The 19339-nt window shown below is 38.7% G+C and overlaps 1 protein-coding gene across 1 annotated transcript; it reads left to right on the top strand.

The window, feature by feature from the left end:
* Nucleotides 1-15483: 15483 nt before the first annotated feature.
* On the top strand, nt 15484-15909 carry LOC309821823 (small ribosomal subunit protein uS12-like; the record flags this gene model as incomplete). The annotated part of the gene is made up of 1 exon (XM_082653304.1): nt 15484-15909. One exon carries the CDS (start codon nt 15484-15486, stop codon nt 15907-15909), a length of 426 nt encoding a protein of 141 aa, XP_082509430.1.
* Between the last annotated feature and the right edge of the window lie 3430 nt (nt 15910-19339).

Genomic DNA, 19339 nt, shown 5'->3' with positions numbered 1-19339 from the left:
AGTAATTTGGTAACCCCTCCCCCCCAAAAAAACACATCTGTGGTCAACTAATATTTGACAAGGGAGCCAAAAATACTCGGTATGTAAAAGATAGTCTCTTCAATAAATCATGCTGGGAAAATTGGATATTACACACAAAAGAATAAAGCTGGACCTCATCTTACATCATTCACAAAAGTTAACTCAAAATGGATTAAAGACTTAAATGTAAGATCTGAAACCATAAAACTTCTAGAAGAAAAGCTCCTTGGCATTGGTTTTGGCAATGATTTTTTTGGATATGACGCCAAAAGTACTGGTAACAAAAGCAAAAATAAATAGGTGGAACTATAACGAACTGAAAAGCTTCTGCACAGAAAAGAAATAATCAACAAAATGAAAAGGCAATCTACTGAATGGGAGAAAACGTTTTCAAATCACATATCTGATAAGGGATTAATATTCAAAATACATAAAGAACTCACAGTTCAATAGATTAAAAAATGGGCAGATGATCTGACCAGCTATTTTTCCAAAGACGACACAGATGACCAGCAGGTGCATGAAAAGATGCTCAACGTCACTAATCATCAGGGAAATGCAAATCAAAACCACAGTGAGATATCACCTCACACCTGTTAGAATGGCTATTATCCAAATGACAAGAGATAACAAGTGTTGGCAAAGGTGTGGAGAAAAGGGAACCCTTGTGCACTGCTGGGGGGAATGTAAATTGGTGCAGCCACTATGGAGAACAGTATGGAGGTTCCTCAAAATATTAAAAATAGAACTACCATATGAACCAGCAATCCCACTTCTGGGTATTTATCCAAAGAAAATGAAAACACTAACTCAAAAAGATATATGCACCCCCATGTTCATTTCAACATTATTTGCAATAGCCAAAATATGGAAACAAGTGTACATCAATGGATGAATAGACAAAGAAAATGTGGCATATATATTTCATTGTGTATGTATACATACACACAATGGAATATTATTCATCCATAAAAAGAATGAAATTGTGCCATTTGCTACAACATGGATGGACCTTGAGGGTATTATGCTAAGTAAAATAAGTGAGACAAAGACAAACACCGTACTATCTCACTTCCATGTGGAATCTAAAGAAAAACAAAAAACAAAACAACAAACCAAGCTCATAAATAGAGAGAACAGATTGGTGGTTGCCAGAGGTGGGGGGTAGGGTGTGGGTGAAATGGTGAAGGTGGTCAAAAGGTACAAACTTCCAGTTATAAGTCATGGGGATGTAATGTTTAACATGGTGACTATAGTTAATCATACTGTCTTGCATATTTGAACATAACAAAGAGAGTAATTCTTAAAAGTTCTCATCACAAGAAAAAGAAATTTGTAACTATGTAGGTAACAGATGCTAACTAGACTTGTGATCATTTTTCAATAAACACAAATATCAAATCCTTATGTTGTACACCTGAAATTAATACACTGTTATGTGTCAATTATACCTCAATTAAAAAGGAATAAATAATAAATAAATAAATTTCCATTTATAAGATAAATAAGTTCTGGGGAGGTAATGTATTGTACTTTATGTACAGTTGATAATACTGTATTGTATATTTGAAAGTTGCTAAGAGAGTAGATCATAAAAATTCTGAACACATACACAAATTGTAACTATGTGATGGGATGGATGTGTTAATTAACCTTATTGTGGTACATTTTGCAATATGTACACATATCAAATCATCACATGTGTATACCTTAAATTTACATGATGTTATATGTCAACTATATCTTAATAAACTGGAAAAAAATCATAAAGAAAAGGCTGGAGTTACAGCTTGCCAAGCAGAAAATTTTTAAAGTATCAATTTCTCAATAATTGACCCTTCTGGTTGGACCGCTAGAAAACCTGACTCCCCTTTCACCCAACAATTACTCTTTTCCTAAAACAGCCTAACTTCCTAAGGGGAAGTTGAGATCATCCTAAAAGCATCAAGAACTTTCCTGAAGAGCAAATACCTCGCTGTTATTTTTCCCTTCACAGAAGAACAATGTGTACCTTTGATTTTCTGACACCTGAAAAATTTGTGATTTTGCTTCCTTGAGAAGCTTACCAAGAGATTCATTCAATTTAATATTATTTCAAAATGGTAAAAGTTGTTAAAATATTATAGATAATATGGAAACTTAAGGGTGCAGACAGGATTAGACCTGAACTTAGATGGCTCTTGCAAAAAAAGGAAATCAACTCAGCAAACCATTTTCAAATCAAGTTAGAAGCATTTTTTAAGTACCTACAGTATGCAGAGCACTGTCTCAGGTACTGTCCCTCCCCCATGAGCAGGTCATAGTTACTGCCTTTGCAATCTCATGGGGACAACAGACATAATTAAGTAATAAAAAAATCATGGTATAATAAAATGAACTCTATAAAGCTTGTATAAGCAAAGTGCGTCTGGGCCATCTTGGGAGGAGGAATTAATTTAATAACTGTTGAGGAAGAGAGCAGAGGGGAAAGAGAGGAGGGAAGACTCTAATAGCAGAGAATAAAATCATTGTTTACCTTCCCCCCCAACCATTCCCATTTCTCAATCCCTGAGAATCACCTTCCTCTGGGCTATTTCAGAAAAAGGATGTTGGCCTCACATTTGCTCCTGAGTCACCCTCTGCAGCTGCTTCTGAGTCACTTGCTCCGCACCATTGCCCTCAGTTCTGCTCTGATTCTCCATCCTGGTCCCCACCTGGATGATCTGGGATTCCTTTTCTCATGATATGATGACAGTCTGCATGGAAGGATATAAGATCCCACTTCCTATTGTGGCTCTTCTTTTTAATTTCCCACAACACTAGTACAGAACTTGTGTGTATATCATAGACTTAATTAAATGGTTGGTGAAAATTAGGGAGATTTATAATGCAGAAGGAGAAAAAAGTGGGATGACAAATATGACCATTCTCACAGCCCAAGGGGAAGAATTGTAAGTCCTTTACAGGTGTCCTCTTCTGAAAATATCCTAGCTCCTAGCTTTGCTCCATTGCTTGAAGTTCAGCCTGCTCTTGCCCCTTCTAAGAGTGGCTTAGTTCTTCAGTCCTCCCAATGCAAATCCTAACTGCTACTGTATAACCCCATCCTTTGTCCTTGACCCCCACTTGGATAACTAAAGGACACAATAGCCATAACAATGCATTGTTTTAATCGGGAGACTCTGAGGACAGCCAGGGTGAGCTTTGCACTGCAAGTCCAATCTCTCCTTTGAAGTCTCCATGCCAGTCCAATGTGAACCTAGGCATCCTCAACATTCTTGCAGTTTTCCCAGTAGGTCTGGGAAAACTGTGGGTCTAAACATGTCCCACATACCTTTTCTAGTAGAAATAATCCTTTTCAAAGATAGTACACTCTAAATTTATGTTAAAGAAGATAACCTTTTTCTAAACGTGAAGCTCTCTGCCTATATGTATTCCCCTGCTCACAACGGAAATAGCACTTTACAAAGTTGTTCCAAGAAGTTTTGGTTTCTTTTTCCTACTTCCAGGCAACTTCCATAGGCCTACATGTGCTTCAGAAATAAAGCTTACCATAGTACTTTGCCAAGCAACAGAACCATCGACGCTGATGGCCAACATGAGTTACATAAAAATGAAGCAGCAGCTTTCAAAGATCTTTCTTTAGGCCCGGTTGACTTCATGGGTAGTCCTTTTCCTCTCAATGACCTCCATTAGGGTAAGGGAGACAGTAGAAATATGGCAAATGACACAAATTTGTACAGCTGCCTGGTACACAATGACCCCATACTCTTCATTAGGGTAACAGAATCAACCTCCTTAATCTCAGCAATGGACATGCAACCAGCCTGAACCAATCATGATTCTTATTCTCAGCCATAAGAATTCATCCCAGGATTGGAAACATGATTTAAGTCCAGCCAATCAGACTGCTGCCCCAGGATTTTCTAACCTAGTGTTGGATGAGAGAAGCCCCTTTCCTCTAGGAATGATGAAAGCCCAGGACTGACTAAAACTCTGTTTCCCACCACAAAGAAAGAACCTACTTTCTATAGGAAGACAGAATGAAATCAATATGCATAGAGAAGCAGGGATGAGATTCAGAAGAGTATTTTATTTATTGTTTGAGTGCTTGGTTCCAGTCACTGAGGTCTTCAGAATTGCTGCAGATCCTAAGAATCATTCCTCAACTCTGAGTTATTTCAGTATTCTTTTAATTTAATTCACATTTTACTTAAATTAGATTGAATTGAGTTTCTCTTCTTGCAAACAAAATGTTCCTGAGATTATACCCTGTCCAAACCAAATCAACTTCCCTAAGGGTAGGAGTTAAGATAGGAAAAGTTACTCTTCCAGTAAACATAAGCAAATCCTACATATGCAATCAGAAAGTCCTTCTCTGGCTCATGGCATTTGTCTACCTAAAGCCAACTGTGGCCCCTTGGAAAAGGATTTCTGACCATGTTAGCATGATATCACAGATCCTGTATACCCTAATCAACCAGTTGTTACATAGAGCTCTGTGGGAGGCCCTGGCCAGTCCTGCTGGGCCCAGCCCCTCCTAAGTATTGAACCGATTTCACTTGTGCTTGTCTTCACACGTAACTGCAAAATATCTATGCACGTGTTGTCTAGTAATTATTGGGTAACCTATCATCGATGAAGCAAAATGATGATGTAGCATACTGAGAACTGTACTTGGAATCCGTTTTATCCAAGTGATAAAGCTTGCTAATGGCCTTTTCTCTTCTTTCAAATTTATAATAAGTAGGATAGAGTTTCAGAGTAGCATACTTGATGAGAAGTTTTGTAGGTCTCTAATTGGGGCTTCCTATTACCTAAGAGGACAACCATGGTCATGAAGAATGCCACTGCCACTAACCCAGACCCATCTCCTGTGAAGAACTGGGGAGACTCAAGGTACTGCATTCAACAAATATCCCCCAGACTGATACTTCCTGATGCTTCGCTGCAAGTGTTTTCTTTGGGAATATTACAATAGCGTATAACTTCTGCAAGATTTATGTGTCAATTCACAAACTCTCTGTCCCTGTGAAGAACTACTTTAGGGCCACAGAAATCAAGAAATACTGGGAGATGTGGAATCCGGTGAAGTTTTTACCAATAGCTAAACCAGAGAGAGCTGAGTAACTTCTAGACATTCAGCCCAAGGCCCAAGTTGTTATTAAAAAATGAGAAACTTCAGTGTCTAAAGTTTATATCTTAACCAGAATCATAGGCTTCAAAAGCAATATGAGTTATTAACGTGTAACCCTTTGCCTCTTAAAATGGTTCAAACTCCCATTTCATATTTCTCCAAAGTCCAGTGTCCCCCACCCCAGAGTTCTGAAAATTCCCAGGGGACTTTCATTCTCATTGTTGTTTCTGGTTCTGAATGCTGTTTCCGCTGATTAGTGTAATTGACAGATTATCTTGCCACGTGGCACACACTGTCCCTATTCTGCACGGCATTGACCCAAACACGGAGCTCAGTCCATTATTCCCATGGGACACATGATCACATGCACTGCGTTCACACAAAGCGTTTATGAATATAGCAGAATTCACTAAAGATTTGAGATGGTGAAGGTAGGATGTACATCACAGAAATAAAAAAGATCATAAAATGGAACGCTGCATCAACTACATCTGAAAAGATTTTAAGATATATCACTGTATTGCTCTACCCGTTGCTCTCCCACACTCCCTATCTGTTCAGTTTTCCCCACCTTCAGGTGTTTATTGTAGAGCAGCATAGCTATGACTGTTCTTTCTTTGTCCCCAGCTACCCAGGCCTTCAGGATGCACCTGACACCCAAGTAGCTTACGGAGTATTTCCCTAAAACGGATTCTCGTCCCAGCTGTCAAGATTTTTTCCCCATAGTATACATAGAATGAAGTAAATTGTGAAACTGGACAATTCTAAAAGCACTCTAGCTTTTTCGTGCACTAAATTTCATGGGTTTTTACACTGGAAAAATAAAAGCTCTCAACTTACTTCCCATCTCTCATGTCTGAAGAGCATTGTGTTATCCTGTTCCTTTGCTGCAGGTAAGTCCTACCAGGCAATGATACTATACTCTTGGAAATTGGTCTGTAAAAACATTTAGACTTTTAATAATGCATAATAAATTAATTTAATCCCAAATTAAATTTCAAAAGATACATTCACAAGAATGGAAAGGAAGTTAGATTCCTTCCTGCAGCAGAACATGAGGGACTGAAGGATTTAAATGACATCAGGAAACAGCTGGTCTCCGGATAGACGTGTTTATCCCCTAAACTGATTAATAACCACATCATTTGGAACTTCGAAATGGCTGTTTCCCCAATTCCGCAAGATCACTCCAGTCAAAGAATTTGTTTCTTTTCTATAGGCAGTGGTATAGGGAGGAGGCATCGCCCCTCCCCTGGAGAGAGTGGGTAATGAATATGTGGAATGATCCATGGATTTGAATTCCTCCTTTGAGTCCAGAAATATGATCCTGGGCATAAAAGGCTAGAGTTTTAATACTATGGCCTAAGCCCCCAGCTACCTAAAGCAATTCAAGAATAGGAGAATAATGGGTAGTTGGCCATCTTTCCTCCTCAGAATTGCAGAGGCGATCTCAATCAATTCTCCAGGTCTTGCAAGCTCACCTGTGTCTGTTCTCTAACAACTCCCACCCCAAATCTGCTTGGACTGACTCAACAGACTCAATGTAAACCTTTCCCCCCGTATCTCACTGTGCTCCAGCCCCAACTATTAATACTTCTGTGCAGTTCCCCCAAACACACGAGGCTCTGGTCTTGGAGCCCTGGTACTGCTGCTTCTCTGCCCAGAGAGTTTGTCCTCCATACACCCCCATGACAGCCTGACTCACTTCATCCACTCAGAAAGGCTTTCTCTGACACCACCTAATCTAAAATAGCTTGCTTGGGACTTCTCTGGTGGTGCAGTGGTTAAGACTCCGCACTCCCAATGCAGGAAGCCAGGGTTCCATCCCTGGAAGGGGAACTGGATCCCACATCCATGCCTCAACTGAGGAGCCAAAGAGCCACAACTAAGGAGCTCGCCTCCCGCAACTAAGACCCAGGGCAACCAAATAAATAAATAAATATTTTTTAAAATATAAAATAAAGTAAAATAAAATAGCTTCCTTGTCATCCTTTATCCCTCTTCCCTGCTTTATCTTTCTTTACAGAACTTATTGCTACCTTTTATTATAACTTACTATCTCCCCCACTAGAAAGTCCCTGAGGTCCAGGATTTTGTTCAGTTCACCACTGTACCTCCTGGACCTAGAACAGTAGCTCTCACACAGTATACTGAATTATTGAAAACATGAATGGATAAGTGATAGACCTGGAATAAACTGTGTAGCTTGCTGGTTTAGAGCATGGCCTTTTGAGATAGCAAATCCAGGTTCAAATTCTGGCTCCTTTATTTACAAACTATCTGGACTTCACCAAATCACTTGGACCTATCTCACAAGATTACTGTGCAGATTAAATGAGGAAATAGGTATAAGTCCTTTAGCAGGATAAGCATCGTTATTTTCCTGTTGTTCCAGCCCTGTTGTTTTATAGATGAGGAACCAGAGGGAGACTGAAGCAGAGGGACTGGCGTAGCATCCCTGGTCTTGGGGATATCCTGTACAGAGAAGGAAACAAATCTCTTATTCCCTCATTAAGGCTTTTTCAACGGGAATCAAAACCGTTAAAAACATATTCACTTTGACTCAGCAATTTTATTTCTGCAAATTTATTCTAAGGAAATGATTACCCCTGTGTGCACAGATTTAGCTATCACAGTCTTCTTTATAATAACAAGGAATTAGAAGTATACTAAGGGTCAACAGGGAATTGATTTGATAAATTATGGTATAGCCATATGATGTAATACTACATGGCCATTTAGAATGAAATTGTAGAAAAATAGTTAATAACATGAGAAAATGCTTACATATACTCAAGTGAAAATGACTAACATTCACAAAGAGTGCTGGGTGGTTGGAATCAGAATGAACTGTATTTTCTTTGTGCTTCTCTGAATTTCTCATATGTTGTTCAGTAAATAGGCATTATTTTCATAATCAGTCTTTTAAATACAAATAAAAATAGCTTGTTAGCTTCTTCACAATAAAGTGTTACTACATCTTATGGGATGAACAATGAGAGATGCCTAAACTTGTGGGAGTTTCCCAAGTCCTGATGGAATGAAATTGTTATCTCTTGTACCAAATGTCATGATTTTGTGAACAACCTCCCCTAAGGGCTTTGGTACACAGCAGATTCCAGAGTATTCCAGCATCATGACCATTAGGACCAACTGTGCATGTTCTGAACATCCACATTACTCTGTATTAGCACATTTAACTGATGACCTTAGCTATGATGCACTTTTAAAAACCAAAATTGACTTACGGCATTACTCATTAGATTTAAATACTAGGGTGATTCATCATTTTACAGTAAATCTATTAAATAAATTACACTGCAAAATTCACCATCGTCAGTGTGGCAGGTCTGCCTGGAAATTAAGAATGGGAAGGGAAATTGAAGGAGAGAGATTCCTATCCGTGATATGAAATTTAAACTTAGATAGCTATGGCAAGCATCCGAGCCTCGGCCAGAGGGGACAAGGCATCTGTCACATGTCTAAGATATTCCACTCTAATAATAGCCTAGGATCTCTTTTGGAACAGGTTAACGCCTTGCTTCCTAAGGAAAAATCTTGCACGTTAAAATACTTAAGGAGGGTTTCCTTACCCCTTAACATTTTTTTTTTCACAGTGTAATTGGGCTGCATATGTGATATATGCAACAATGGTTGGTCTTCTGTTGGTTAAATATAGTCCCAAACCAACAGCATGTTCGGCTGGGGGCTCTTGCGCACCAGATGTTATTCCACTAATAGTGAGTGAGCTCATCCTTGGTGTGGAAGGCTATTCATTTGGGAGAGAATAATGAAAGTGAGACAATCATTACGTCACCCTTTCCTGTACATTATTCTCCCCTGCAGCTAACAAGGAAAATATGCTGCTGTGTTGGTTGTAAGCTAACTCATGTTCTTGCTTTCTTAGATCTCCGTAAAGTGAATCATGGGGTAATTCTAGTCCAAATTAATATGTATCTGATAATTGACATTTGGAGAGTTAGACTTTGGGATGGTCTTTGTCTTAGATTCGAGCATCATGACTTTTGAGGAGGGGGTGTGATTATGGGACCTTGACTCCCAGAGGGGCTATCCTCTCCTCACGCCTTTGCAGGGGTACTTATCTCACGTTCCTCAGTTGGCCATTTGGGAGGCAGAGACTGTTGTTTCTAAAATCATGAAGACTTTTGAATAATGGAGTAAACTTTTAAAATAATGGTCATGAGATCATGCCTTTTTTTGTCTGAATGACTCATTTGGCACTACCTATCTAACCACAAGTCCAAATTCAGAGTAAAATTAATTTATAGATAAACAGCAAAAAGGGGCTATATGTATAATATATGTATATACACACATATACATATATAACACACATACACATATTCATAAATATATGTTTTATAAAAAACAAAAGCAATCTTTATGCAAGAAACTATTTTTTTAGAAAGCACACATTTATCACTTGAGAACCTTAACCCATTACTAAATTTTATTGCAGCCTTCCTTTAAATACAGTAACAACTCAGCAGCAAGCAAGTTTACTGAAGAGGTTTTAACTTCTGCCAAGGGCCTAAACTGACCTTGTTTTTCTAGTGTCTTATTTATTTTTACAGAACATGATTACAAAAGAAAGTGAAACATCTAATAGTAAACCGCTTGATAAAGCTTGTTTTTTCTTTTTTTAAATTTCTTTTTTAAAATTATTTTTTATTGAGATATAATTGACATACAACATTATATCGGTTTCGGGTGTATATTTGTATATATTGCAAATCATTTTGTGAAGTATATAAATATCGAATCACTATCTTGTTATATGTATTGCAAAATGATCACTGCAGTAAGTCGAATTAACATCTGTCACCACATATAGTTGCAGAATTTTTTTTCTTGTGATGAGAACTTTTAAGATCTGCTCTCTTAGCAACTTTCGGATGTGCAATAGAGTATTATTAACTGTAGTCAGCATGCTGCATGAGACATCCCCATGACTTGTTTATTTTATAACTGGTAGTTTGTACCTTTTGACTCCTTTCACCCATTTCACTCATCACGTGCGCCCCCTCAACCTCTGGCAACCACCAATCTGTTCTCTGTATCTATGAACCTGATGTTTTGTTGTTGTTGTTGTTTTTAGATTCCATGTATAAGTGAGATCATATGGTATTTTATTTGTCTTTTTCTGTCTGACCTATGTCACTCAGCATTATGTCCACGAGGTTTATCTATACTAGCACAAATGGCAAGATTTCATTCTCTTTATGGCTGAATCATGTTCCATTGTGTGTGTGTGTTATGTGTGTGTGTATCACATCTTCTTTATCCATTCACCTGTCAGTGGACACTTAGGTTGTTTCCATGTTTGGCTATTGTAAATAATGCTACTACGAACATGGGGGTGCGGATATCTTTTTGAGTTAGTGTTTTCATTTTCTTTGGATAAATACCCAGAAGTGGGATTGCTGGATCATGTGGTAGTTCTATTTTTAATATTTTAAGGAACCTCCATACTGTTTCCCATAATGGCTGCACCAATTTACATTCCCCCCAGCAGTGCACAAAGTTCCCTTTTCTCCACAGTCAGCATTTGTTGTCTCTTTTCATTTGGATAATAGCCATTCTAACAGGTGTGAGGTGATAATCGCATCGTGGTTTTGAGTTGCATTTCTCTAATGATTAGTGATGTTGAGCATCTTTTCATGTTCCTGCTGGCCATCTGTATGTCTTCTTTGGAAAAATGTCTATCCAGATCCTCTGCCCATTTTTTTAATCAGATTGTTTGTTTGTTTTGCTATTGGGTTGCATGAGTTCTTTATATATTTTGGATATTATCATATATACGTTTGCAAATATTTCCTCTCATTCAGTAGGTTGCCGATGAAGCTGTCTTTAGTTGGGTACCCAGCAATGTCTACTCACTTTCCCTCATGCTCTCTTGAGCTGCCTAATCTTCTTTTTGGCACCTACGAGTCACCTTAGGAAGGAAGTTTGCTGCCTGGGGAAATACTTGGCCAATTATAAAGCCTCTTATATTTTAAATTTCGATTGCATTCTCTCCTATATTGATCTCCACCCCATATCTGCCGTACCCCATGGCACGTTTGTGCAGGGAGAGCTGAACTGAAAATCTGGATTTCTGGGGCAGTCCCAACTCCATCAGTTTCTTCCTCCTGACTTCTTTGCAGGTTTCAAAGTCTTCATTTGTAAAATTGGAATAGTAATATCATTAGTGGCAAAAAATCCTAGAATGCATGGCACATATATGTTGAATAAATTTGAATAGGTTGGGACATGCCACTGGATCCGGGGCTGTGTATGACTTTGGTGGGCCCTAGGCACTTTTGCCTTCATGGTCCCTTCCTTTACAAAAAGATACTTAAAAGATTTATTGTATGACTGCATTGATATAATGATAAATATATTATCATTATAAATTGAAACATTTTCCTTGACCTAAGAGTTTATTTTTCTTCTGATGTTTAAGGAATGAAAACATCTTCACGAGCCCCTAAAGTACTGTGGGCCCTCAGCATTGATAAGTCGGCCCTCTTGCATCACAAAATCTCCACTGATATATCAAACTGCTCTCTCTTCTCCACCCTGGACAGCTTTTGTTGTTGTTCTTTCTTCTCTCTTCCCTTCCTTTCTTGCTGATGTTTTCAATGGATATAGGTTGTCTCTTTCCCTTCTCTCCAAGCTCTCTTAGGTTCACCAACTCTGGTGAGTCAAGGCACACTAGCAAACAGACACGGAGTTCACAGAATTGAATAGATAAGCAACAATGATGTATTGTACAGCACAGGGAATTATAGCCATTATTGTAATAACTTTTAATGGAGTATAATCTGTAAAAATACTGAATCACTATGCTATACACATGAAATTAATGTAATACTGTAAATCAACGTATGTCAATTAAAAAAATTTTTTTTTAATTAAAAAAACTGTTCTAGGAGAGTAGAGGATGACTCAGGTTCAGTCCAGGCTACTATGCTCTACCATCTCTGGAGATGCTTCTAAGAGGATTAGAACTACTTCTAAGTGCAGAGGTAGATATGCAGAGAGGTTTCTGGAGTTGTGCATACCAAATTTTAAAAACGGTTTTTATTAGACTTGTGGGCTTTGGGTGAGTTTTCTCTTTCCTCTTGGTAATTTCTATGTTTCTTGCATATTTTAAATGAACATGATTTTTAATAGAAAGGATAAAAATATTAAAACAATTTTAATAAGCATCAACTACTATATTTTTCAGAATAGGTGCTGACCCAGATTCCATTTATCCATTCCAGAACAGCTCCTTGGTCTTGAAAGCACACCCCACTAAATCCACACCCTTAGTCTCTTTCCAGGCTAACTCTGGGCTTGGCCGTATGACTTACTGTGACCAGCGGAATAATAGCAAATACGGCGCAAGCAGAGGTTTAAATAACAGTTTTCTTGAAATGATGTTTTGAGTTGGAGATTAAGGCACACCTTCCAGAAGACTTTCATGTTTCTCTCAGTCAATGCAATCACCAAAGAGAGAGAGAGAGAGAGAGAGAGAGAGAGAGAGAGATGCTGTTTGCATTTTTCTTTAACACATTTTTCATTTGCTATCACCTGAAAGTGTAAAAGAACTTCTCCAAGTGCCTCAGTAATTAAAAACAAGGAGTTAATATAATAAGACACAATAAGTTGAATATTTTTCTCAGTGGGTGGCCTTACAAATACACACACACACAGAGCAACTCTCATCTAGCCAACCATATGGTCCTCATTTTCAGTATCTATTTCTATTTATGTTAACTCAAGAATCCTGCCACTGTAAGGCAGCTGACTAACCTTTTGCCCCTTTTTTCTCTCTTACATTAAACAGAGGGCTTAGCCTGAAACATTTCCTGGGTGCTGTTTCCTTCATGGGAAAAAGAGTTCAAGGCTAAATTGCTTAATAAAAAATTACATTCACATGATTATTTTCTTTTCAGGTGTTTCTCTGTATCTGCATTGTCTAAATCCTTTTTCTTTTGTATTCCATTTATTTAAAGCCATTGTCTTACCATCTCTTTTTCCACCAAGAGAGAAAGCAAAGGATCCTAAACAATTTTAGCACGTGAAGAATCAGATTCAGTAAACAATTCAGCAGCTACTATGTGCCTACCACGGGCCTCACATCCCACTGGACATCGCAGGAAGTTATGAGTGGTTCCTGAAGAAACCGAGAAGTCTGCTGCCTGGGTGTCCACAAGCTCTCCTGTCTCGAGGCGGGTGGGGACTATGGGGAACTGGAGGGCACAAGCTTGGAAGGAAAGGGCAGTTGCTACTCAGCCCCAGCCAACTGTTGCCATGTGCGAATGAAGGCCCAGTCTCACCAGGTCAGCTAGTTTTTCCCGAAAAGCTAGAAATCAAGAATTTTTTTTTGCCTGAAATCTCTCCATTTAAAAAGTTGTCAACTAATTCAAAATTTCTGAAAACATTGTGTGGGCCAAGAAATGTGCAGGCCAAGTCAAATAAGTCTGCAGGCCTGATTTGGCCTGCGGCCGGCCAGTTTGTACCTTCTGCTTTACATTAGAAACTCCCCCGAATTTAAAAATGCTTACCACTCAAAATGACTTGGTGACATTTATCATGATCTATGTACATTTTTTGGAGAAAACTCTTGAATAAGGCTGCTTGAATGCAAATTCTAAACAACAAAACCTGCCACTGCAGTCCTTTAGTGCTACAGGGCAAAGTAACTTTTTGACAGCGTTTTTCGCTTCTAAATAATTGCTTTCATATTATGTAGATTTTGCCTAAATTGTGTATGGATCAAGTCTTAACATCATAGCTTCTAAAATCAAGTTTATATCAGCATTCCCCCTGCCACACACATACAAAATACTATCCCATAACAAAAATGACCCCTCTTGAGGATTATTTTGGGTTCCTGCAGGATTATTATTGCTGGAAATAACAAGTGGTTGTCAAGGAGGTGGAGAAATTGGAATCCTTGTGCACTGTTGGTGGGAACGTAAAATGATGCAGCCGCTATGGAAACAGTAGGATGGGTCTTCAAAAAATTAAAAATAGAACTATCATATGATCCAGCAATTCTACTTCTGAATATACATATCCAGAAGAATTGAAAGCAGGGTCTCAAACCAATAGTTGTACATCCGTGTTCGTAGCAGTGTAATTCACCATAGCCAAAAGATGGAAGCAGCTGAAGTGTCCATTTGACAAATGAATGGATAAACAAAATGTGGTATATACACACAATGGAATATTACTCAGCATTAAAAAGGAAGGAAACTCTGGCACATGCTACAACATGGATGAACTTTGAGGACATAATGCTAAGTGAAATAACCCAGTCACAAAAAGATAAATACTGTATGATTCCACCTATACAACGTACCTAGAGTAGTCACATTCACAGTAACAGAAAGTAGAATGGTGGTTGCCAGGAGCTGAGAAAAGGCGGAAAGAGGTAGTTGTTGTTTAATGGGCGTATTAATTAGTGTTCTCCAGAGAAACAGAACCAATGTGATGCTTATATAGAGAGAAATCTATTTGAAGGAATTGGCTCATGAAATTATGGAGGCTGGCAAGTCCAAAACCTGCAGGGTAGGCCATCAGACTGGAGACCCAGGTAAAAGCCAATGCTGCAGTTTACATCTGAAGGCCGTCTGCTGATAGCATTCCCTCTTTCTTGGGGGAGGTCAATCTTTTGTTCCATTCAGGCCTTCAGCTGATTGGTTGAGGTCCACCCACATTATGGAGAGCAATCTGCTTCGTCAAAGTCTACCAATTTAAATGTAAATTTCATCCAAAAACACCCTCAAAGAAACATCCGGAATGTTTGACCAAATAGCCAGGCACTGTGCCTGGTCAAGTTGACATATAAAATTAACCATCACAATGTGCCTGGTCAAATTGACACATAAAGTTAACCATCACGGGCTCCCCTGGTGGCGCAGTGGTCGAGAGTCCGCCTGCCGATGCAGGGGACGCGGGTTCGTGCCCCGGTCTGGGAAGATCCCACATGCCGCGGAGCGGCTGGGCCCGTGAGCCGTGGCTGCTGAGCCTGCGCGTCCGGAGCCTGTGCTCCGCAACGGGAGAGGCCACAACAGTGAGAGGCCCGCGTACCACACACACACACACACACACACACACACACACACACACACACACACACAATTAACCATCACAATGTGTATAGAGTTCCAGTTTTGTAGGATGAAAGGTTCTGGAGATTGATTGAGTGTCAATGTGAATATACTTAACATTACTGAACTTTACACTTTAAGATGGTTAAGATGGTAAGTTTTAAGTCAAGTGTATTTTACCACAATTGGGGAAAAAAAAAGCCTGTTAGATCTTTCCCTCGGGCCAGCAGCACCAATGGGATGGGCAAGTGTCAAGGTCATATTGCCAGGAAGCTCTGCAGCCACCATCAGGACCAGAAGTGGCACGATAAGCAGTACAAGAAAGCCCATCTGGGGACAGCCCTGAAGGTCAGCCCCTCAGGAGGCACTTCACATGCAAAGGGAATTTTGCTAGAAAATGTCAGAGTTGAAGCCAAACAGGTAAATTCTGCCATCGGGAAGTGTTTCAGGGGCCAGCTGATCAAGAGGAGCAAGAAACTCACAGCTTTCTTACCCAATGATGGTTGCTTGAACTTTACTGCAGAAAATGATGAAGTTCTGGTGCTGGATTTGGTTGCAAAAGGCCATGCTGTTGGTGACATTCCTGGAGTCCACTTTAAATTTGTCAAAGTAGCCAATGTCTCTCTCTTGGCCTTATGCAAAGGCAAGAAGAAAAAACCAAGATGATAAGTTTTGATGATGCAAACATGGTAGTAATAAAATTTCATATACAAAAAAAGTCTATTAGAGAAATTTCCTTTCACGAAATACCCAAAACACATTTTCATAAGGGACAATAGGGTACAAATTGGACTATATTTTAACATTAGACTCCTGTTAAAAAAAAGTTATTCGTGGGACTTCCCTGGTGGTCCAGTGGTTAAGAATCCACTTTCCAATGCAGGGGACGCGGGTTCGATCCCTGGTCAGGGAGCTAAGGTCCCACATGCCGTGGGGCAACTAAGCCCATGCACTCTGGACCCCGTGCACCACAACTAGAGAGAAGTCCATGTGCCACAACTAAAACCCAACGCAGCCAAATAAATAAATAAATATTTAAAGAAAAGAGTTCTTCGTATAGCAAACTTCTATAAAAAGTTGACCGAGTATTAGATCTCGAAAATTATTATATCTCAAAATAATTATATCACGAAAATTATTATATCTCGAAAAAGCTATTTCTGTGGGAAGTTAAGATTACGTATTCTAGTTATATTGCTTCCTGGGGATATAAGTTTCCTCAGGGATCAAGCATAGAGAGTCAGAGAAATAGAAGCAAATACATTCCTTTGATGGTTAGTCTCAAATAACAAACTTTTCAGCTGAAGTGCTGGTAAACGCTGAACAGCAGCCAGTTCACGGCTGACCATATGATAAATGGCTGTAAGTTTAGTATTTTGGTGAATATTGCTACGTACATAGGGAGGTAGAAGTTTTTATTGGAATCTAGTTGATTTACAATGTTGTGTTAGTTTCAGGTGTACAGCAAAGTGAGACAGTTATACATATATGTACCTACTCTTTTTCAGATTCTTCTCCCTTATAGGTTATTACTGTGCTATACAGTAGGTCCTTGCTGGTTATCTATTTTACACATAGTAGTGTGTATATGTTAATCCCAAACTCCTAATTTATCCCTCTCCCACCCCCAGGAGGTAGAATTTGATCCACAGGATCACCAAATCCATGCTTCCAATGCATTTCAAGGAGATTTTCTGGCATTTTATGCTCATACTCGGAGATTCTTCACAAGGTAAGTGGGGTCTCATTAAATGACTATTCTGACAATCTTACCTTAGTGATTCAGATTATTTGTTCAAGTTTCTAAATACCAGAGAAAGTGTTTCAAGTACAAGTTTCTAAAACTCAAACTTAACTGATGTGACAGGAAGCATCCCTTCTTGGTCCCGCTATAATTTAACCATTAGTTTATCCTATTAGCAGTATTATATGGGTAATAATAGCTTTGATCCTAATGCTGAAGGTCAAGGTATGATCATGGTAGTGAAATAATTACCAATTATAACTAAAAAGGCAACATCAGTTCTAGTAACTCTAAATTCCATAAGGAAACATCAGTTGGTTTTTGTAATTTTTTTGGTATTTAAAAAAAATTTTTCATTAACAGTTTCTCTAATGGCTTTTTTCCCACATAAAACTAGAGAGTTAAATAAAGGAGAAAATAATTGCTGAGGCAAAAGGTGAGCTTTCCTTCTCCACAAGAAGGGAACCCCTTGATAAATCTTCCAGTTTCCAGTAAAAGCTCTGACTTTCTGAGAAGCTCATTTAGGCCTAAGTTAGCAAGTCCGATGAGGTGATGACAGGGGTGCCAGCTGAAACGCTGAGCTCAGCCCATTGCAATTTCAGATTTTTGAGTCTTCCTGTTTTGAAAAGGAATTTATTATTTTCTTTCATTTTTACTTCATTTAAAAAAATTCTCAACTATGAACACAAACTTGGCAAATCATAAGTACAAGGGAAATCTCTCAAGACCATCTAGCACATTTCTCTGCTTCTAAGTAAAATCAAACTTCAACCTTAGGTCTACCTTTTAAAATGTATCTCTAGGGAAGGCTTTTCCCTAAACCCTCTAGACTAGGTTAGGTCTCTCCGGTGTACACCTCCACACCATATTGTATTTCTCGTTCAAAGGACTTATCACAAACGGACCCAAATACTTACTTGGACTCTCAGTTTAAGACGGCTGACTAAACTCACACATTTACCCCTCTTCCCTCCCCAAGTCCTAGTGAAATGATGAAAGAAATACAGCCAAACAAATAAGTCCATAACAGGAAAGACACCAATAAACCAGAAGAGTATGGAAATTCTAGAAGATTTAATCCAGGTAGGAGAAAACTCAGGGAGCCAAGGAACCAGAAATCCCATATAGGTGAAAGAAGAGATTTTCAGGGAAATTTTTCCACGAGAGGATGGGAATAAGTCCTGATCAGAAGTAGCTGGGGTTGGTAGGAAACTGAGTCTGAGAGGTTGGCATGTAGTGAAGGATCTGGGGAACACCTGCATCCTCAGCTTGCAAGTCCCAGAGCCACTGACTTGGCCTCAGCCCCTGGGAAAGCCACAAAACATTTGCAAATAGCCAAATAAAATTAGAGTTGTGATGAGTAAGACTCCCACTGTGAGCACTGGGATTAGAGAAGACAGTCCATAGCCCTAATATCTGACAAGTAGCTTGAAGGACAAGGAACCCCACATGCAGAAGACAGTTCCCCTGGCCCACCCTTCCCCCTAGTCACCATAGCTGGTCCCTATAATAGGAATAGAAATCCGCCTTCACTGCCAGGAGAGTAAATATCTTCAAATACACATCAGCCAGTCTAGATCTGTTTTACAAACATTATAAACAGACAATGAAAACCTGCCAAACATTGGAAGAAAACCAAATTGTTCTATTTTGTTATATTATTTCATTTCTCTGGATTAACCTCTGAGAAAATAGTTCATACAGAAAATGGAAGACGATTTTTTTTGAAAGATAATTTTAAAAGCAAATCATCATTATCTTAAGAGAAATTAAGAGAAGATTGTAACCATTGAAACAGAATAGGCGGCTGTGTAAAAGCTGCCTATTGGCTGTTCTTGGAAATTAAAAATGTGATTATCTGAATTTAAAACATTTCAACCTTTTTTAATATTAAAAATAAGATTTTTCCCTGACTACTAGTTATGTTGGACATCTTTCATGTTTTTTTGACCATTTATAGCTCCGTTTCTGTGAACTGTCTGTTTATATTTTTTGCCCATTTTTTTCCCCTTGATTATTTGCAAGTTTTCTTATTTATTTGTGACTGCTCTTTGTACGTTGATACGTTGCTTGACATATATGAGCAGATGATTTCTCTCAGCCTGTCACTTGCCTTTTAATTTGTCTTTCGGTGTCTTTCAAATTTCAGGAATTAGACTTTTTTTATGGAGAATAATCTGTAATTATTTTCCGAAAAGCTTGTGGGCTTTAATTTTGCTTAGGAATGTCTTCTCCAAACCCAAATCAATAATACAACTTCTTCTTGTATAATTATACATATCAAAACCATCTAATCTCTCCAAATATTTTCCTTATCTGTAAAATGGAGATCATGTCTTCCTTACAGTGTTG

Source organism: Grampus griseus (assembly GCF_964374135.1).
Source record: "Grampus griseus genome assembly, chromosome: 4".
In the NCBI taxonomy this organism is placed as follows: Eukaryota; Metazoa; Chordata; class Mammalia; order Artiodactyla; family Delphinidae; genus Grampus; species Grampus griseus.
This window is presented reverse-complemented; position numbering and strand designations above follow the sequence as displayed.